General features: G+C 40.4%; 1 protein-coding gene across 6 annotated transcripts in view; it reads left to right on the forward strand.

The window, feature by feature from the left end:
* The window catches only part of GRM8 (glutamate metabotropic receptor 8), a 1,285,400-nt gene that overhangs the window by 73,594 nt on the left and 1,188,456 nt on the right, over positions 1-23,350 (forward strand). For all 6 annotated transcript variants that reach the window (XM_068276365.1, XM_068276364.1, XM_068276366.1 and 3 more), the window contains one exon: positions 21,953-22,771. In XM_068276365.1, the coding sequence (XP_068132466.1) occupies positions 22,247-22,771 (525 nt within the window). In that variant the 5' untranslated portion in view covers positions 21,953-22,246. The remainder of the gene's footprint in view (positions 1-21,952; positions 22,772-23,350) is intronic.

A 23,350-nucleotide genomic window follows, 5' to 3' on the forward strand; every position in this document is an offset into this window, starting at 1 on the left:
GGGAGAAGAACCAATCCCTGTTTATTTCCATGATAAAATGTTATAGGTATTTATTTCAGTTGTGTGGTGGATCTTTGCAAGGTTTCAAGAGAATTCATGTATACAGCACTCTACACTATAAACTCTGTTCAGTCCTGTTATTGACTCTGCAGCTATGCAAGTTGAGGAATAGGAAAAAACAAGTTTTTTTTATGTAAATATTGCCTAGAGGTTAGCTGATGCTACAATTTTTTTTTCCTAAAAATCCTTCCTGTCCCTGGTTTTCCTCTCTTCTCACTAGCAATGGGCTAGTGACACACACAAAAAAGGCCGATTAATAAAGCTATGATAATGCAGTGATATTATCCCTGTTTTTTCTGTTATGGCTGTTTGTAACGTAGAGGTCATACAGCAACAATAAGCTTTATTATGGTATTTCCTTGGTATTTCCTTTCCTATTGACGTATTATCAGTGTTCTTTATAAACACAGAATTCCTTTGTATGTCAATAGAGCAGTGAGAAATGCTATCTCTGTCACCATACTGGAAATAGCATTACCCTCACAAGTCGGTAGGAAAAAACACCACCTCATGCCTTGACCTGTCAGTCATCAAAGGATTATCATTAATCTTTGCCACTTTTTTCCCCAACATATCACTACTAAATAAATTATTTAAATATAGCTTGAGTTAAAAAGGACATGGCTATTTCTTTAATGTATTTTAACCGCAAAAAAAACCAAAACATTTTTCATGGCAATTTGGGCGCAGCACTAAAACAAAAAATAGTAATATCGGCAAATTATGTGGTGAGGGAGTCAGGGTAAGGCATCGTGTGAGGATAGGATTAGATTAGGTGTTTTATCATCAGTATTATGGAGTGACTGTAGTAGAATATCCGTAATTTACTGATATTCCATGGGGGTTAGGCATAGGAAATGATGGTTAGCGGAGGGGGTAAATAGGGCAGGGCTCATGTGAGAGTTAAGTTAGGGTTAAGTCCTAGTAGAATATTGGAAACATTTCAGATACTGTTCTAACAATAAGGGCTGATTCACACTACAAGAGCTTTTCAAATGCTAAAGATTTTAAAAGCTCTTGCTAATGCAATGCTATGGGAGATTTTTGCAAAATCACATCGCTCCAGTGTGAACACACATAGGAAAATTTTTGCAAGAGCTTTTAAGATCACAAAGCGCTTAGAACATTTCTTGTAGTTCGAGCCCTAAGAGTATATAGTATTGCTACATTTACTGATATTCAATGAACCAGTAAATCACACCCTTTTTAAGGTACAGCTTTTTTAAATGTACCCCTTGTGGAAACCATTTATTTATGCTTTTGAATAGCTTTCTTTGTCACTGCAGTTTCTGCTGCGCTTTCATTTAACACTGCATTTATTAGTATAATTATAAAACCACCCCAATCATATAAATCACTGCAGTAAATATTGTTAAAACCATAGTTCAAGTTTTGAGAATTCAATTAAAAGTTACATTTCATAGCCATCTACGTTGCAAGAATAATATAGAGTGCAATCTCTCCATAAATCTATAATTTTAGTTAAGGGAAAGCAAGAAGCTTCCGGGCTACTGTAGCCAATTTAGCCTGGGCAGGGACAATTTAGTTGTCTCTGTCCAAATATTTATGGACCTAATGGTATAACTTTTGAGTACAATTTATTATGAGAAACACATCTTTTGTCACTGATATCTCATAAAGTATGTCCTTTCAATACTTAATCATTCCTACTGTAAAGGATTAATTCATGCTCTTAAATATTTTCCTTCATATACAGCTGATTTTGCCAACTCTTCTTCTCTGTGCTTTAATAATACAAACATGCCCCCACCTAACCACACTGCAGCCTCTGGACTGGAGCTTTTAGTTATATGGGATGAATGAAGGCGGCATCACTATGCAGATAACAACATTGCTGTCCACCCATTTGACGATAAGACAGCCTCTGCACCAATAGAATAGTTGGCTTACGGTCAGGTGGGCGTGGTCTTGGCTACAGTTTCTGTAGGCAGACTTCCATGGGAAATCCAGATACAACAAGACCTGCACACAGCACTCTGCACCCTTATTTGCTAAAACAAATTCAGCAATAAGCCTGACCATTAAAATATATATACAGTGGCTTGCAAAAGTATTCGCCCCCTTGAAGTTTTCCACATTTTGTCACATTACTGCCACAAACATGAATTAATTTTATTGGAATTCCACGTAAAAGACCAATACAAAGTGGTGTACACGTGAGAAGTGGAACGAAAATCATACATGATTCCAAACATTTTTTACAAATCAATAACTGCAAAGTGGGGTGTGCGTAATTATTCAGCCCCCTGAGTCAATACTTTGTAGAACCACCTTTTGCTGCAATTACAGCTGCCAGTCTTTTAGGGTATGTCTCTACCAGCTTTGCACATCTAGAGACTGAAATCATTGACCATTCTTCTTTGCAAAACAGCTCCAGCTCAGTCAGATTAGATGGACAGCGTTTATGAACAGCAGTTTTCAGATCTTGCCACAGATTCTCGATTGGATTTAGATCTGGACTTTGACTGGGCCATTCTAACACATGAATATGTTTTGTTTTAAACCATTCCATTGTTGCCCTGGCTTTATGTTTAGGGTCGTTGTCCTGCTGGAAGGTGAACCTCCGCCCCAGTCTCAAGTCTTTTGCAGACTCCAAGAGGTTTTCTTCCAAGAGTGCCCTGTATTTGGCTCCATCCATCTTCCTATCAACTTTGACCAGCTTCCCTGTCCCTGCTGAAGAGAAGTACCCCCAGAGCATGATACTGCCACCACCATTTTTGACAGTCGGGATGGTGTGTTCTGAGTGATGTGCAGTGTTATTTTTCTGCCACACATAGCGTTTTTCATTTTGGCCAAAAAGTTTAATTTTGGTCTCATCCGACCAGAGCACCTTCTTCCACATGTGTGCTGTGTCCCCCACATGGCTTGTGGAAAACTGCAAACGGGACTTCTTATGCTTTTCTGTTAACAATGGCTTTCTTCTTGTCACTCTTCCATAAGAGCCACCTTTGTGCAGTGCACGACTAATAGTTGTCCTATGGACAGATTCCCCCACCTGAGCTGTAGATCTCTGCAGCTCGTCCAGAGTCACCATGGGCCTGTTGATTGCATTTCTGATCAGTTCTCTCCTTGATTGGCCTGTGAGTTTAGGTGGACGGCCTTGTCTTGGTAGGTTCACAGTTGTGCCATACTCCTTCCATTTCTGAATGATCGCTTGAACAGTGCTCCGTGGGATGTTTAAGGCTTTGGAAATCTTTTTGTAGCCTAAGCCTGCTTTAAATTTCTCAATAACTTTATCCCTGACCTGTCTGGTGTGTTCTTTGGACTTCATGGTGTTGTTGCTCCCAATATTCTCATAGACAACCTCTGAGGCTGTCACAGAGCAGCTGTATTTGTACTGACATTAGATTACACACAGGTGCACTCTATTTAGTCATTCGCACTCATCAGGCAATGTCTATGGGCAACTGACTGCACTCAGACCAAAGGGGGCTGAATAATTACGCACACCCCACTTTGCAGTTATTTATTTGTAAAAAATGTTTGGAATTATGTATGATTTTCATTCCACTTCTCATGTGTACACCACTTTGTATTGTTCTATCACGTGAAATTCCAATAAAATTGATTCATGTTTGTGGCAGTAATGTGACAAAATGTGGAAAACTTTAAGGGGGCCGAATACTTTTGCAAGCCACTGTGTGTATGTATGTATATATATATATATATATATATATATATATATATATATATATATATATATATATATATATATATATATATATATTTGATTAATGGGGCCAAGTGGCTCCCCCGTGTTTTGCAGTGAAGGCCTATTGGGAATTTTTTTTTTTTTTAGATTTCCCTCTCAAGAACACAACTTTTGCAAATAAAGCAACACACAATGTACATAAATCAAGAGTGACATTCCTTGAGGTCCTAAGTAGAAGTGATTAGCTAATAAAGATACACAGCTACTTTCTGTTTACAGTATGTCCAACCACATCCTCTCAAAGGACAGAACTGTTATTTACCTACTTTAAGGGCACAGCAATGAAAGAACAGTAGAAACGTGCAGTGGAAAGCATGTCTGTTATTTCAAGATGCAGATAGTGTCACATTTTTTTATTGTATGTTTTTAATTGTATTATACACTGTGTGTTCCCCTCACAACAGAGATTCTACCCATACTTTTGTTATTACAGAAACCAAAGCGCCTATTGCAAGGGAATATAAATGAGTTTAAATGTGCCTGTTTTTCAAAACCCAGTAATAGGGTTTAGCATTGATATTGAGCTAAAGACAGTAATTTTCAAAAGGGCAATAAACTTTGCAGTGCAACAATGGACTTAAAAACATTATTTATCGTTTCAGGTTATTAATGGTATTCTTTCAGTTCAAGATATATGATCTGCCTGCATTCTCCAAGTGGTTGCAAAAGTGTATTTTTCTTTTCACTTTTTTAAGTGTCATCAGATACCTGTTATTTTGATGAAACGACAATTGGGCTGCCTAGACTGCCTTGGATGACCTAGTGGATCTTGATCTAAAGAAAATTGCCAGTTTGCTTTTTTTCTTTATGGACACACTTTTCTCCATTTGATCTCTTTGAAAGAGAGGCACTTTGTTGTATTTACCTAAAAATATGTTTGTCGGGCTCCAAGCATTTATGTGTTAAAAAAAACGGAGTAAGTCACAATGCAAGTTGGATTTTTGGTATTATAGAAAAAAAACAATGTTTAAGTAATTATAAAAAGTTAAACAAAGAGATGAATTGACTGAGCATAGGATAGCTCTTTTTTTCTATTTTTAAAAACATGCATCAGTCATGTTAAGGATAAAGAAAACCACTGAGGTGTTAAGTGATACATGGTGCTGAAGATAGGTGCACAAAAGCAATAGAAATTGCCCAGCACCTTGTTTTGCTAAAAGGACCACTATCGCAAAAGGTGTAAAAAAAATAAATAAATAAAAAATCTTAAAATTATTGATACTGAAAAACGCTAGAGGAAGAAAGAGTAAAGGGTTAATAGTTGACAATCTGCATCTGACACTCTTACCAACGGCTTTTCTGTGGGCTGTGGGGCAGCAATTAATCATACTTTTAATGCAAGTAAAGATTACCCTCTCCTTGAGCTGATAGTTGTTGAACCATCCCAATGGCATTTTCAGCTCCCAGGAGCACTGTAGTAAAACTGTCATTTGCTTTCCTGAAGTGATGCTGAGATGTAGCAGCTGAAGGACCCCCTCTCCAGTTTCACACAGGCACAGCAGAGGTACTGTAAGACTGAGGAGACTTTCATCAGCTCTTGCATGAAGCAGCTGTCCTCTGCTGTGCCTGTTTGAAATGTGAAAGGGGATCCTTCAGTTGCATCACTTCAGGGAAGCATATGACAGTTTTACTACAGTGCTCCAGGAAGCTAAAAATGTCATTGGGATGTCCGCTCAAGTAGACGGGATAGCTCCTGACCTTGTGATCATTGTGAGCCAATGTGATTGACTCACAGTGATCACAGGGTCAGGAGCTTATGAAATCAGCTCCTGACCGGCTCAAGGATCTCTCCTGTCATACTGGCAGCAGAGTGAGTGGGCTGCAGCGGCGGGAGAGCAGCGCAATTGGTGGGAGAGTGGGGCACGGTCATTGAAGTCTACTCCTTGACAGGGATAACGGGTTCCAAATGGTGTAGATTTCAATTACCAATGTATGGAAGCGGCTAATGGATTAATTTCTAAGATTGCATCAGAATGTTATAGCCATGGTTTAGAATCCACACTCTCCTTTGTTTAGCTGAAAAATATACTGAAGGAATGATCCTTTGAACGTTCCTGCACTAAAACCTCATCGTTTGCCTACTCTCTGACAGACAACAGTATTTTAGTTTCTACTTACTGTTCTGTAAACCAACTATGTTTGACAAGCTATTAAACCAGTTAATTTGCATAGATAGCAAGTAGATTCTAAACCCTTGCTGTACTGGAAAATAGAAAGGGATTTCTGACAATTTCTTAGCAGGACAAGTACTATATGTACATATGTTTATCTCAGCATGTCACATGTCACTTCATGTACGCTTTAAAGAGACTCTGTAACACAATTTTCAGCCTTATTTCTTCTATCATATAAGTTCCTATACCTGTTCTAATAAGGTCTGTCTTACTGCAGCCTTTCCTAGTTGCACAGTGGCTGTATTATCTCTGTTTTATAATCTAATCTTATTTACTTTGACGGCTTTGTCTGGCTCAGCCACTCAGGCAGGGATGTGCTGCTCTGCTTGTGATAGGCAGAAGCTATACACACCCTCTCCATGTCCCCCGCAGGCTCTGTATGAGTCACAGACTGAGCTTCTCTCAGCCTATCACATGATGGTTAGCAGCCATGTCTTTTGTTTGTAAACACTGCCTAAAACTGGCAATTACAAGCCAGGATTGCAGCAGGGAGTGGCAGAAACGGCACAGAGGGGCCCAGGAGAACATAATGAATAGAATGGTATGCTTTTTATTGTAAGAATTTTAGAGTACAGATTCTCTTTAGGGAATGCTTAATCTTGTCAAGCAAAATAATATTTTAAAAAGACAGATCTTAATATAAGTAGTCTATAAATAAGAATGTATGCTGCATGTTAGTATAGTATTTCTCACCTTACATTGTTCAATAAAATACAGAAGAAAAAATAATTTGTGTTTAATAAATAAAAATATATTGCTGCATACCAACATAGAGTAGTTACAATGCCAAATTACATTGTAGGTATTGCATACGACTGTTTGGTACTTTTTTGTATTGCAGTGTATCGGCTGAGAATATTGCTAATCTTGATACCTTTGGCTTATAAATATTAGGTATACTAACTAAGATGAAGTGTGCAGTTGCTCCATTAATCAATCAAAAGACTGCAGATAATTTTTTTTTTTACATGTGCGAGTGAAGAATAGAGAGTTTACATTTGGTGTTTAATTATCAAGCAATATTTTCATGTTGTACATGCCAAAGAAATGATAGCAAGTCTCATTATTTTGAAGTTTGTATAAAGCTCATTACTGCTGTCCTTCTACTTCAAGGCAGGGATCCATTTATAACACGGGCTTAGGGGATAAACAGGCCCAAGGATACTTCATCAAAGGATTGATCCACAACTGTTAATCTTGTCAGACTGATATATACGTAATAGTGCAAAAGGTATATTGTGAAGACTTTTTCATCACTGGTCATTAATAACTATCAGCCATTCCCTCAGGCAGAGAGTAGATAACATTTAGGTGGTCAGACAAAGGCAGTCATCTTCATAAATCAAATCTGTGTGTCATGTTTTCAAAAGTACCCATAGACGTGATGACTGATGCCTATTATCACTTTTTATGGCATTTAATTGATAGTGATGATTCCTAAGCATTGCCAGTGAATCTTCATCCTAAACAAATGAGGCACAAGTCACCAACCTGGAACAGGCATGAAGTATCTGTGTCTGACCTCCATGTGGATCTACAAAACAAGCACTAGCTCTTGGTGATGACGTGCATGCTGGGGATTTATAGAGGCTACTGTATTTTCAATCTAAGTATAAACCTCCACCAACATGGCCACCCCCCACTGATCCCTCTAGGCAGCTGCTCACCCCCCCCCCCCCCCACACACACACACACACCTATTATGCAAGTATACACAGTAGAAAATTCAGGAAAGATGTTGCAATAAATACCACACACACTTTTCAGTCTTAAGGCTCCTCTATGAATTGCTGCTGTCTCCGTGCATATTCCTTATTCTCTGTGTCCCAGTTGCAGTGTCATCTGGGTCGCTACCCTGCAGCCAAAGAATTCAGCCTTATTCTCATCCCAATCTCCATTGCTAATAGGAAGCTCCTTATTAGCAATGCAGATTGGAACTATGGTGAGGCTAGAGGCTTCAGCTTTAGAATTAAAGCACTGTGGCTGGGACCAGGAGGTGAGCGTAGGCATGTGGGAATCAGTTGTTGCTGAAGACAGAAGCCCAATAACTCTGAATGCGGGAGTGTTTAGTACAGAAACCTCTTTCCTAATCACTTTGCTGCTTATATTCATATTACATATAGGGTAACAAGTGGCTGTCTAGAGGGATTGGCAGGGGCAGAACCATATCATCTACAATGCAGGCACCTAGGCATTGCTAGATATCCAGGGGCTCAGCTGATTTTTCTGTGACACAATCCTTCACCTCAGCTTACCAAACAAGTAAGATGGCAAGCAGGGGAATCCAAAGCTAGTAGTCAGTCTCTGGTTCTTTGTGTGGGGCTCCTGTTGGCTTTATTGCATCAGTCTGCTGCTCAGGCTCAAGAAGTAATGGCCCATACTCACGAGGGACTTTTGTCGCCTCAACACGCGGCGCGCGCGTGTTGCGGCGACAGGTCGCCCGTGAGTATGGGCCGCACGCACCCCGAACTGTCGCCCGGAACGGGCGCGCAACCCGAACTGTCGCCCGTCGCTGATGTCGCCAGGCGATTGAAATGTTCAATCGCCTGGCGACAGTCGCCGCCGCAACTCCGCCGCAGCTGTCGCTAGTCCGCGTGAGTACGCGGACTAGCGACAGCAACCTCCATTGGGATACGCATAGCTTCCGGCGGGGGGAGGAGGAACGTCGGCGACAGCTTCCGTCGCGGCCGCTGGTCCCTCTTCCGCGTGTGTACGCGGAGGGACGTGGCGACGGGCTGTCGCCGGCCTGTCGCCCACACGCTCACGTGTGCTGGCGACAGGCTACTTTTGCTGCCCGTGAGTATGGGCCATAGGACACAGATTGCAGCCTGTGTAAGTGACAGTCTGTTCTGCAGGAATTAACCAGTGCCTGCACATTTTAAAGGTCATTTATTTAACATCAGCTAACTGAGGCACTCATGCACAGAGAAAAGAAGCTCTGCAACAATGTGTTTACAATGTGTCCATCCAGGAGAATAATAGTCTGAACTGAGTTTCCTCCCATTCCCTTTAGATTGTAAGCTCGTAAGGGCAGGGCTCTCCCCCCCCCCTTTTGTGTCTTGGAAATAATTATACATTTTATTTGTGCTTCTTTTATCAGTGTCATTATCATTTCTATATTTTGTATTCTGTATTTTGTATCATTTTTTGTATTTTGTCACTAATTATGTATATTGGAATACACCATTGTCTGTATTATTATTATGTACCCCATGTTTGTTTCTTACTCTGTACAGCGCCACAGAATATGTTGGCACTTTATAAATCAATAATAATAATAATAATAACTGAGGCTTTGAATAAAAGCTTATTGAGTCCTCAGGGAAAGCGGTAGTTAGATTTGTTTGCCAGGCCAGAGATCTGGGATCCACAATAATCATCTGCTTCTGTGGCTTTAGGGTGATCCAATACACACATCTGGGAAGGTCAATGCACTCAACATCAGTGTGGAGTAATATAGAACAAATCCTGGTCCTCTGTGAAAATGTCCCACCCCTTTCTCATGTTATGTCAACTGGTGCAGATGTAGTTAGCTAGAGAGGCATGGGGTATCTGCAGAAAAATAAACATAAAATAATGAGTCAGTATGCTTGGTATAGCAACAAAATGCTTAGATAACTTCTCTGTTTAAAGTAAACCTGTAAGGTTACACGTAAAAATACATCAGTAGAGGGAAACCTCTGGATGTTCCAGAGGTTTCTCCCATGTCCATGACCCATCCAGGTCTGAACAGGGGTCTTTACAGATGTGCTCTTCCTCCATATACAAGCATGTCCCCAGTGTGCAGTGAGGCTTCTTCCTCTACACAGCCCTGCTCTCCCTTCATGTACAAGCGTGGCTCTACTGTGCAGGACCAAAGTATGGCCTGCACCTGGGCACTAGCATAGAGCTGCTTGTGCAAAAAAAGCCAAACACAACTGGTTCCATACTACTGTGCAGTTGTAGGCCGTATTTTGCGCCTGCGCATAGTGGCCATGTTTGTACATGAAGGGTAGCCTGGCCATGAGCATTCTGCTGGCGCAGCCCCTGCACTTACACACCTTCCTGGGATCCAGTGCTGCAGTCCTCCCTCCATCCTCCAGGTCGCGCTGTAACCCTAAAGTAAGATTGCCAGCTGTCGTCCTGACGACAGTCAGCAATCTCACCAGGGGATGCAGAGCCGCTGTGGACAGGAAGAGGAATGGCCACCAGCGTCTGGATCGCCCGGGAGGTTAGTGAAATCGCCCGCTGCGCGCAATGCTCTCCATGGACCTTTCGGCAGCTACCACAATCGTAGCTTGGGGTTACTGCTCTGAGCTGCAGTTTTCCACCCCAAGTCTAGCTCAACGTTACCGCTAAGGAGGTTAAGTCACCCTGTATTGAGAGAGATACTGAAGCTGCCATATTAATTGAAATTTAAACAATGACAGTTACTTAGCTGCCCTGTTAGTCTTTCTGGCTTAAAAGCAAGCAGCAGTTAGTGTGCTCAGACCAGAGCTGGATCATCCACGATGCAATTTAGGCTGTTGCCTAGGGTATGGAGAGAGACTAGGGGCCTGGTTGATGCTAGCCTCCACCAGTATTAGAAGCAGAGAATCAGCAGGACAGATAGACAACTGATATTATTTCAAATAAAATAAATATAGCAGCTACAAGGTAACCTATTTTTTTAGTTAAAAATCGTATTTTTCTCTTTTTTTATATATTTAATATATCATCTCCTATAAACTACATTTAGGATCTTCTAGTCCCCTACATAATGACAGGTATTCCTTTCATTTTTGACAGTTGTATTCAAATTTTATTCCTCATAATGATGTGTCTGATGGTATGATTATATATACTGAAGAACAAGTTTTGCTTCACTTGCAGGTAAATACTTTAAACTTTTACAAACTGTGGTGTGCAGTTACAGCAAGCTGTTTTGACAGTGAAGGGATAGATACTTACCAAGTAGTTCTGGCCCTAGGGCAGCTAATGGCCTATTTGAGTGTAGGGAATAGATGGTGCTATAGTGCTTATTACTGCATTGTTTCTTCTCAACCCAATTGACTATGTTCCGGTTATATAAGTCAGTTTACAAAACTATTGAATAGCTTTGTACCATGGCAAAAAGACTCAGTGAAAATGCCAAATGAATGGTGAATGTTATTAGCTGTATTTTACTAGTAAAAGGAATTATAACTTGTATTTACGATGAATTAAGTTCTCACTGACACTGTGTGCATTTTTTTATATTATTGTGCAATATGGAAACACGTTAGATCAGACAACACAAGTTCATCAGTAGGCTGGATTACATCTAATGGGTGTATCTATTTGCTGGTGTGCATGGTTTTTAATATAAAAGTAGCTACAAGCTTTGTATGGGATGTATCTAAATCTGAGCACATTCATTCATGAATAAAAATATCTTGGTAGGGAGGAAAACCCTAAATAGGTTCAGAAGAAATGGGATCCAGAATTCGATAAACTGCAGCACCCACTATTGTTGAACTGATTGATGTAGTAAATTCAGGATCGCAACGTAGGGAAAAAGTCACACCATATATTTGGTTAATGTGAAGTTAATGAAAAGTACGCTTCACTGCAACTGTGAAAATGCATGTTGTCCAGTGCCACACAGCATGCCAGACAAGACACAGAACATTTATTTTGCGCTTTTCTCTTGGTGGACTCAAAGTGCCAAAGCTGCAGCCACTAGGGCACGCTCAGTAGGCAGTAGCAGTGTTAGGGAGTCTTGCTCAATGTTTCCTTACAGAATAGGTTCTGGAGATTTGAACCCTGGTCTCCTGTGTCAGAGGTAGAGCCCTTAACCAGTACACTATTCAGCCATTCTTCCTGTTGTGCCGATGGGTTCCACTGCACTGCTCTACTAATGTGCTGATATGAAAATGCCATTAATATATAAGTGCCTTGTGATTATATCATTCGATGCAATTCACTACAATACCCCGGGGGAAAAATAGCTTTATTTAAAGCAAGTTTAAAGAGATTAAATTAGCCTAGGGTCGGCTTTACCATAAGGCACTGTAGGCATGTGCCTACAGGCGCCTGATAATGGAAAGGCAGCTCACTTCCCTCTCCGATCTGCTCCCTCAGTTCTTCCCTATGCAGTCCTGATGAGAGTGTAAATGAGAGGTTACTCACCCTGCTTTCGGTACTCCACTGACGAGATCTCCCTTCAGTCAGGGGCACCATTAGCTACTTAATATTGAGGTTCCTCTAGCTACCTAATACTTGGGGGTACCTCTAGCTACTTAATATTGAGGGTACTTCTGGCTACCTATCACTAAGGGGCACCGGTAGCTATCTATGATGAGCAAGGGTAAAAAGGGAAAAGTGACAGCTGGGACAGCCTGCCCACTTGTGGTGCAGTTTGGTGGGGGTTTGTAGGTTCATGGAGGAAGAATTTAAGGTACCAGGATATCTGTGCCTATAGACTCCTGTGATGGAAATCCGGGCCTGCATCAGCCAGAAATGTCAAATTGTGGATTGAGGATTTAAACTGTATCTGAAGTGACCTGTAACATGATGAGATAAACACATTTACATATAGTACTGACCTTACTTAGTACTTGTTTGTGTTTTCCTCCAGTTTTTTATTCATTGCAAGGGGCAATCGACCAGTGTTTTATCTGGACAGTTGGAGAAGTTTAATTGCAGCATCAGCTTTCCTGAAATGTAATCAGATTTTAACACTTAAGCCTCATCTACACTGTACAATTTTCTGTCAAATCTGATCTATTAGACGGGGCTGTTAGATAATTTCCAGCTGGTCCAATCAGATTGTGATAGATTTTGCAATAGATTTTGGGTACTTATCAATGCAAAATCTATCGCAAAATTGAACTGAAACAATTTGGACGTCTACACACGATGTATGGTCGATCTGATGGAAAATTGTACCGTGTACATGAGACTTTATATCTTGCTGTAAGAGCTGAAAGGTTTAAAGGTAATTCGTTCTCTGTGAGACAGCTGAAGTGTTTTCACTTAAATTCACTCCGTATGATACGCGCCATGTAAAAGTTTCTTTTATTATAGCTCCATTAAAACATCATATAAAAATACAAATCAAACTGTGGGTCTGTATTGAATGATGAGTGTTTGAGTGTTTTCACTTAAAGGAAAACTGAAGAGAAAGGTATACAGAGGCTGCCATATATGTTTCATTTTAGACCATACTAGCTGCCAGGCAGTCCTGCATAGTGCCGGGCCGAGGGATAGGCTGGAGAGGCTCCAGCCTCAGGGCGCAGTGTAGGAGGGGGCGCACAATTCATTCAGTTTTCATTCCCAATTGTGTATGAAGCAGAAAGAAATAAGAAAAGGGGATACATAGCAGTGACTGCAAGCCAGATAACTAGATATTAAGGTGTTGGGCAGGTTGTGGGCCCTGTGGCCTTCTTAGTCTAATAGCAATCAGTGTGTGATGGCTGGGGTGGGAGAGATGGAGGGGCGCACTTTGGTGTCTCAGCCTTGGGTGCTGGAGGACCTTGTCCCTGCTCTGGCCCTGCATCAGTAGTGTCTGAATCACACACCTGAAACAAGCATGCAGCTAATCTTGTCAGAAACATCTGATGTGCATGCTTGTTCAGGGCCTATGGATAAAAGTATTGGAAGCAGAGGGCCAGCAACTGTTTACCATCACCACTGCGTTAAGTCTTGCAGCAAATTTCAATATAGATTGTAGTGATGGCAGTTTCCTGAGAGGAAGACCTGAGAGAATGATGCGGCAATATACATGGCACAAGTACCCAGGGGGTACCTTAGTAGGTTCCAGGAGGTACTTGAACTTGTTATAGTTAGTCTATTATGGTTAGTTTTGAGATAAAGAAAAGTATAGAGAAGTACATAAATAAATCAGAATAAGTATTTTATAGTTAATTAAAAGTATTGTTTTGGATGTTTGAAAAGCATTGGTACACAGTTATGGAGTACTCCTAAAAATATGTATGCATGGGCGTAGCAATCACTCCTGCGACCCGGGCCATCGCAGAGGAGGCCAGAGGCTTTAGTGGCCCCTCCTCCTTCCTCTTCCCAACTGCATGTGCAGCCAGTTAACAGGAAAAAAAAATACCATTTGCTCACAAAATCCGTCCCCCGTCAACTCCTCCTGTCATGCAGAGTAAGGCCAGAAACCCACTAGGATTGTGTCAGGATCCCTCCTGTAGCGTGTTCTATCCGTTGCAGTGGTGCTGCTAACGGACAGTTCTGGCTTATCTGCTTACTTTCGGTTGTGCATTCGCAATAAGTCTCATTGTCATTTACAATGCTCTGCAGTTCAGGGCAGCTCAGGATGCTGTCATCATTCCACAAATTGCTTGTTGCCGCTGAACTGCAGCCAGATTATTTTGGATTTCCTGCATGCATGTTGTTGCATAATACTGCATGTATGTGTTATGTAAGTCCTTTGCATTCACAGGCAGCTAGCAGATCAGACCTGCTCAGGATGTTGTAATTACCATTCAGCTGTGTGGGAGTTTGCATGTCTGCATCCATTGGCTGATGTCCACATAAAAGTCTGCCTCCCATTTCAGACTCTGCCCGACATTACGGTCAGTACGCTGGTCTGCTGGGCACTTTGTCACTCTGTAATAGATCTGTTATTGTAGTTCAATGCGATCTTATTACTTGTGCTTCTTGATAAATATATATGCAAACTTGCTAATATATATTTATCCGTTAGTTGAGCAGTTTGTTATTTTTCTGTATTATTGTTTATTGCCTTGTTTCCATGCCTGATGGACGTTCGCTGCATCCGCGGAGGGTCAGTGAAGTCAACTATCCTGATAGCTTGGATTCTGCCATCACCACGTTAGTGACTGGTAGTATTCCTGCTACTCTAGTTTCTGGGAACGTAACTATAGGCTGCGGTTGCTATTAGTTACGTTCTTTCCTGTAGTCTTGCCTGTGTGAATGCTTGCTGGTGACTGGTTGCTAACCTGCTTGCTCTGCTTCTGTGGACGTGACTGTGAGCTGCGGTTGTTGCTACTAGTTACGCTCCAATATATAGTCCTGTCTAGTACCTGTCTGAATGCTTGCTATCGCTAGGGCAGCGCTTAATCTTTCTTGTATCCATTTTGTTACTTAGCCAGAGGCTCAGACGGCATCAGCCCTGGTCAACAGTGTCAGTCAGTCAATCAGTCAGTCTGTCTGTTCGTTCTTTGTCTGGTTACTCAGACCATAGGCAGCGCAACATCGCACTGCGCTGCCATTGTGTCTTATTTGTAGCGATATCGGAAGCCCAGAGCTGCAGTTGCTCTGGGCAACCTGTGTAGCCTCTTCCATTGTTCAGCTACTAGTCTTGTTGCTCTGGGTGGTCAGAAAGTATACGCCCCCAAGCATTACAGATCGCTTTTCTGAGCGCTTTGTGATTTAAAAAGCTCTTGCTAATGTAATGCTATGGGTGTGATACATGTGATTTTATAAAAAATACCCCATAGTATTGCATTAACAAGAGCTTTTTCAAATCACTGGTGCTTAGAAAGCGCCCCTAGTGGGTTTCTGGCCTAAGGTGTAGCAGGAGCGTTTGTAATTTTTTCCTGCTTCCAGACGCTGCTTCACAGCAGAGCACTTTCTGCTGCCATTCACATACCCTCATGGGGTTTGGGAACTAAGGGGGTCTTATGCTATAATTTTTGCAGGGGGGCCATATTAAGTCTAATTACGCCACTGTATATATGCATACATGGGTACATGAGATGATGTTACCACAACATAGGGTACTTGACTAATACAGTTATTAATAATGGGCTACATGCTATAATAATGTTGAGAACCCTAGGTTATAGATAAGTATATTCACCAGAATTTTTAAGGACTCAGGATTTAGGTGGTATATTTTGAAGTTCTTGTGCGGATGGAAGATGAGCTGGATATACGAAATAAAGGAGAGTTTAATATAATTATAAGACAGCAACAGGGAGAATTCAAGGGTGTGCTCATTTATTCAGTGTAATTAGACTTTTTTTATGCTCTTTTAATTCTATGTAATAACAAAATCTTCCGTGCACCGATAAAATTGTAAACTGTAGGTTGTAAATAGATAAAATCTACTGCAAGAGGCTTACCTATCGATCCAGCAATCTTTAATCTGGCTCAGAAACAAACATAAGGTGCTAACCAGAAACAAAAGCTCCTAGAGTTTGGCTTCCCTGAGGCATACAAAAGTAGTCCAGGCTCCTAGGGAGACGTACATTTAAAAAGCCACAACAATTAATTTCCATCTACAGTAATGTGTTTTAAACTGCAGTGATAATTGTAGGAATTGGTGCATAAAAATGTTATGCATCCCTCTGGGGAAAATCCTCCATCTGATAAAAATATGTGTTGTTGTAGCTAATTGATATTGCGAATAATGTCCTATTCCATAATAAAGCATGAAATATATTGATTAAAACTTATGAAGCTTATGAGATGATATCCCAGTATTTCTTTATAGATTTTACTGATGCAATTCTAAAAGTGTCATGGAAATGTGTTGAGAGCATTTGTCATACTCATTATTCGCTCTAGGCACGTTACGTTAGGAAACAACTGGAAGAAATAAAGAGAAAAAGAGAAAACATCAAATATTTATCTGGAGACACATGCAGCTTTTCTATACAAGTTCATCCAGTACTAATGCACAGGTGATTATACAACATAATAGCAATAATCCCACGTTGCATCGTCTAGGAGTTTGACAGCAATGGAGATGAGGGCAAAAGAACATGCAGGGAACGGTTAACGTTGCAAATTCAATTATTTTCCACCCTAAAACCTAAACTCGAATACTATGATTATTGTGAAATAAATACGTTACGACACAACAACTTTTGCAAATATATATATATATATATATATATATATATATATATATATATATATATATATATATATATATGTATATGTGTGTGTGTATTGACTACATTACTACCACTGCCGTGGAAGTCCAGCGGTAGTGCGCTGTTGCCCCTGCAGTGACAGAGCGGCGGATCGGGCACTTCCGTCTTGACGTGGTAATTGTGCTAGGCCCCTTTGCCTTGCATTGCCATTGCGTAAAACACTAATCTTGGGCGCCTTACTCACCCTACAACTTGGCTGTGGTGGGAATCTTTTTGGACTAGCGTCCAAAACATACTTTCTAAAAGCCGAGTGGGGATGGTACCTGCCCATATTCCCATATGAGTAGTTGCCTCTTGGAGCAACCCACATTTGTATGTTTCCTACCCGCTATCCTTTATCCATTACCTGACAATATTATGCCAAAATAGGCTCCCGGTGTCTGTGTGTCCTATTTTTGTTTCTACTACTAGTACTCAAAGTCCATAGTTCACATTTGGCCAGATAGAAAGCCTGCACACTGCATTGCAGGCTTGGGATTAATCATAGCTGCTTTGCAGAGAGAGGGTTTGCTCAGTACACAACAACTTCCAGCTCACCTGCTGCTTACACCCTCTTCTCTCCTGACTCTGCACCTGTGCCTCCTCTTATCTAAACTTCCTGTCTGACTAGAACATTGGTATAATGGGTGCAGACATATTAGACACATTTCCTTTCTGTCTTTGCTGCAGCACCAGTCCTGTGCTCTAATTTAATATAGAATGAGAGATCAGACTTGAGAATCAAATCCAAAAGTTTGGAACTGCAAGGCAAAAATTCTCACTTAGCTTTCTAAATTTGGTAGATGCTGAAAAGTAGTTTTACAGCCTGTGTGTATCAGACCCTATAACGTGGGTCTAATATCAGCTGGTTAGCCTTTATTATATCAGTGGAGGACAGCATTCCTATTTTTAATTTTCAATTAGGAATTTTGTTTGGGCCAAGGGACTGCATCTAGGACTGTTTTGAAGACATTTTTATTACCTTATTTTAGTGTGCTGGTCATTAAATACAATTTGAAATGTATTTTGTAGAAAAGATGAGAAAACATTTCCCATGAGAAAACCTTGGAGAAACCTAGAGAGGGATATAAAATGAGCCATTGCTGATTCCCTTTTTAAAATACTGCTTCTCTCGCTGTTGTAAGATAACCAGGTTGCTGACCTATTTGATGACAAAATAAAGATGGTAACCTTCCTTTTCCTCTCAGTTCCGGTATTCTGGAACTGAACTGAAGCTTCACACCTGTCTCTGACATCTATAGTGAAAACCATATTGTCTGACTACTAGATCCAGGACAGTTATATCACTCACAGTGAGAGGAACAGTTTCCTTTCACATCCTAAAGTTAACATCTTGAAGTCAGAAATTCTTCTTTAATTGGATTGTTAAAAAATAACTACACTAGCAGGAAATCAGATTCCCAAGTCCCCTGAAGTGGCTCTGTTAGGTTTTAAGACAGACTAGATTCAGACGAGACAGTTCAAACTTATCACTCATATTTTTTTCTGCAGCTGAGCAGATTATAGCAGCCGCTTGGAAAACCCTTTCACCTTTATACAACAACGTTTTGCAATGTCTAGGGCAGCTGATGTTTTTCAATAAAATGAATGCAATCACGTCAGATAGGGTTGCTCAGTTTTAAAAAATATGGGTACCACTTTACTCTTAGTACTACCAGGTACTAACCCCCCTTCACTAGGTGGATTATAACAACTGCAAGCAATAATCTCATATTAAATAAACACTTAGCTGGCACTATACAAAGTTTTAGTTGTTGATGCACCTGTAAATGAAGAGGATTAAGTTCATAAGATGAAGGTAATGATATCTTGCCAAAAAACAGGCACTAAGAGGAATCCAGGCTCCAGGGATCCCACTCTTCACTGTTTTTTTTTTTTGTTTTTTTTTTTATTCTTTTCTCTCTCTCTCTTCCTTTTATTTTGCACTGCTTCAGGTTGTTATAATTTGTGACAATCTATACAATCGTTAGGTTCTAGGTTTTCAACAAAAATTGTAAATAAAAATCTATTGAAAACAAAAAATAACTACACTTATAAAACACAGTTATCACAAATCCCACTCTCAACCCCTCCAAGTCCCCAGCACCTGCTCCCCTCTCATCCATAACAGTAGGTGCCATGCACTAATGATTCCAGGAGCCAGATCTTCCTTGTGTGTGCATGTAACACTGCCGACTTCTTGATAGATGGGTTTTCTTTGCAGAAGAAAGTATGCTGCCTCTTGACTGACTGTTCTCCTCTCATCAGATGTCTGACATCTCACAGATCATTTACCTGGCTGTAGCCCCATATAAGACTTTTCCTCTGTTTCAGCATGGTTCCTACTATGTCCTCCATCTTTTTTAATGCTATCTGGCACATTCATGCTCCATAGAGCCATGTTTCATACATGTTGGCCTCCCCAGCAAAGAACCCCTGTGACTGTTGATGTGTGTCTGCTACCACATTAGGCTTTTTAATCTGTGGAGAGCAAACCTTGATGTAGGGCTGCATGTTAGTACTTTTTTTTGTGGTAGTTAAAGGGACACTGTAGGGGGGTCGGGGGAAAATGAGTTGAACTTACCCGGGGCTTCTAATGGTCCCCCGCAGACATCCTGTGCCCGCGCAGCCACTCACCGATGCTCCGGCCCTGCCTCCGGTTCACTTCTGGAATTTCAGACTTTAAAGTCTAAAAACCACTGCGCCTGCGATACCCTGTCCTCGCTCCCGCTGATGTCACCAGGAGCGTACTGCGCAGGCCCAGTATGGTCTGTGACTGCGCAGTACGCTCCTAGTGACATCAGTGGGAGCGAGGAAACGGCAACGCAGGCGCAGTGGTTTTCAGACTTTAAAGTCTGAAATTCCAGAAGTGAACCGGAGGCGGGGCCGGAGCATGGGTGAGTGGCTGCGCGGGCACAGGATGTCTGCGGGGGACCATTAGAAGCCCCGGGTAAGTTCAACTCATTTTCCCCCGACCCCTACAGTATCCCTTTAAGGGAGAGCAAAAAGCCCAACTTTCAAGATATACCTGTTCCTTAAAGGACACCTAACACGAGAGGGATGTTGAGGTTACCATGTTTATTTCATTTTAAAAAAAATAGCAGTTGCATGTATATACTGGTAAATGGATGTGAAAGCTAATTAATAATCTTTAACTATTAATAATGTATAATCATTACATTATTAAAGGCAGAGGATCAGCAGGCCAGCCAGGCTATTTGCATTGTTTAAAAGGAAGTAAATATGGCATTCTAAAGGTGGCTGCTTGGCATAGCACATTGTGCATGTGTAATGTGAAACATGCGCCAGTGCTATATGCAGCAGCCATATGGGATGTGAATGGGGAAGAGGGAACAGTCACAGCTGGAACAGGTGAGATTTTTAATGCACCGGCACCAGAGGGAGCACATTAACACTTGAGGGGACAGTGACCAAGGATTCTGTTGGCTTCTTACTTGTCCCAATATCGCACACTATTAGTGCCACACACCCAATCAACCACATTGGCCAGAGATTTTCCAGCTTGCGTAATCAATACGATTGTGGCCCAAAATCGGTTCAAATGGTGATCAGGTATGCTTGTTGCAGCACTGATTTTCATTTGATTCAATAAAATTACCAAATTGGATGGTCGATCAGGCAGCAAAATCACTAGATGTACAGCCACCTGAATAAAACTGCAGCAGACAAAGGGGTTGATTCACAAAACCTTGTGCATGACCTCATTTTGTTTGTTTATCTCTGTTTACCTAATGAGGTATTTCTTATTGTCGGTCTTAACTCTTGACTTATCTTTTTGTATCTGTCTTAACGTATGATTTATCTTTCTTTTTCAAATCTCATGATTTACCACTCATCAGCCCCTATTCAATTTACTATTCACCTGAATGTTCTTACTGAAGGTAATTTTTCATCTCGCCTATAAAATAGTTCAGCACCAAACAACTGAAAAAGTATAGAAAAAGCAGGTAAAAGTAATATGTGTGAAAACATCTCCTGTGAGAAAATTGAAGAGGAAGATAACTGAAGAGGGTCCTAACTGTCTTTACTGATGGCTTATCTTTCCACGATTTGTGGAGATATCTTCCAGTAATTTTTTTTTATGTTCTCTACAAGATAACTTTTCAGCAGTTAGCAATTGAAAAAGTAGGTAAACATATAAATATCACACTTATTTTGAGTAGTTTCTTGCTCGGTGGGGGCTTAAAAGCAATTTTTTGATAAGGTGTGAAATCATCTCCAATGAGAAAACACAGGAGAAAAGTTAATTGAACAAGTGTCCTTAACTGTTAATATCATGAATTATGTTTCCTGATCTGTGTACCCCATGCATTATTTCTTGTTATATTTGATGGTGAGATAATTAAAGAGAAAAAAATTTGAATCCACCCAAAAGCAACAACATTTCAAGCAGAAACAATAACCCTAAGCAAGTAGTGTATGTGCTAGACGGGGAGTGGAGTTATTGTGATTTTTGAATAATATGGAAAAAAATACGTTAATAACATAAAGCAGAGTGACATCACATTGTTCATTTGAATAAATATGTGCAGTGCTTAAATCTTCATCTTCCTCACTTATCAGTATGTTCCTGTATCTAATTAACTGCTACATGCTGTTGTTAATAAATAAAAGATAAACCTTATATTTTAAGTCTTTATTTTTCATTTTTTCCTTTGCTATTCTATTCACCTTTGTTCTTCTGATTTTTTTTTTTTGGCCTGTTTTATAGGCCAGCCTCATCCTCGGCATTTGCCTGAACATTTCTGCGTAGAATCACTTCAAATATATGACACTTGACTACATTTTTGAACTAACATTTATTTAAAAAGAAATATTTTAATGCTGGACATTTTGTTTAAAAATGCTAATATGTAATGCAAAGATCATTTATATCAAGTGAAATGTAATATTGTTAACTTCAGCACAAATCACATGTAATATTGTTTTCATGGCCAGTGACCTGAATTAGCTAAGGTATTCACTGTAGGAAATGAGTCATGGCGAATTCAGTGCATTTGCATCTGTTCTTTCAGTTTGTTTACTTATTTAATGTTAGTTGGTATTGTGAATATCTGGAGGGCAAATGGAATTATTAAAATATCAATGTATATATTTTTGTTTTCCTTTTTTTTCAGATGGACTTCGTTCAACAAGCTAGTAAAAAGATATGATTTGGAGATGGATTATTCACACTGATTTCCCGAAGGACTTAACCAATGAAATGATTGATCAGCTTTTCGTACTGGCCATGGCGAATGTATGAAACTGGATACCTTGGTTTGTGGCAGCTGGGGAAAATAGCAGGTCCTATGCTAAACCGTCGTTTTATGTCACTCAGTAGGCACTGATGGTAGTGTCCAAAAGGTGCGGATTGAAAGGATCTACATTGTTGAATAAAAGATTACAATATTGTCCTCTAGGTTGCAAATATGGCTTTGGCACAATTAGGTTTGGAAGGAAAACAATCCAAGTCTGGTCATTGCATAATGTCAATGGTCATCCGCTTTTACTGGATTTTCAGCTTGATGCAAACAAGTGTTGGCCAAGAATATGCCCACTCTATTCGAGTCGAAGGGGACATTATACTTGGGGGGCTCTTTCCCGTACATTCAAGAGGAGAACGAGGGGTGCCTTGTGGAGAGCTGAAAAAAGAAAAGGGCATTCATAGGTTGGAGGCTATGATGTACGCTATAGACCAGTTAAACAAAGACCAGGAACTTCTTCCAAATATTACTCTAGGGGTCCGCATCCTTGACACCTGCTCAAGGGATACTTATGCACTGGAACAATCTTTAACCTTTGTGCAAGCTTTAATAGAGAAAGATGCTACCGATGTCAGATGCGCCAATGGAGACTCCCCAATTTTCACCAAGCCGGATAGAATTTCTGCAGTGATTGGAGCTGCAGCAAGTTCCGTTTCCATCATGGTTGCGAATATATTAAGACTTTTTAAGGTAAGGTTCTAATTGTTAAACTTCCATTCTCATTCTTTTGCTTATGACTAGCAGACTATTGCTTTGATGCAGAATAATTTAGGCAGAGCATGCTTCTTTTAATGACTTACATTGCCAGGCACTGAAAGCAGCATGTGTTACTGGAGTACCAAAGTAAATTAAATGTTTGTCTGCCAGGAGCCATTGCATTTTCACTTTCTTGTTTTAATGACCCATTTCCCCCTGTTAGTGCTGGAATCATCATAGTAGCAAGTGAATATAATTTGGTGACGCACGGTCGTTTTGTACTTCTTGAAAAGATTTCTGCAACAAGATATGTTTTTTGGTTGCTTTTATAACCTCATCCAAACAAGAAATGCCATTATCAAAATACATTGATCAATAAAGTCAGTTAAGAACACTGTTAGTGTGGTGCCAGGCTGAGATATGTAGATTAAATGAGAATCCTTTATGATGCATGAGTCAAATGTAATACTCTTATAACCTCTGTGTAATTTATTTTTATGACAGCAATTTCGTAAGCAAAAGTACCACATCGGTCAAATGTGTTCTGGCACATTAAAAACAAGGTTTATTGGC

This window comes from Hyperolius riggenbachi, chromosome 3 (assembly GCF_040937935.1).
Source record: "Hyperolius riggenbachi isolate aHypRig1 chromosome 3, aHypRig1.pri, whole genome shotgun sequence".
NCBI classification, from domain to species: domain Eukaryota; kingdom Metazoa; phylum Chordata; class Amphibia; order Anura; family Hyperoliidae; genus Hyperolius; species Hyperolius riggenbachi.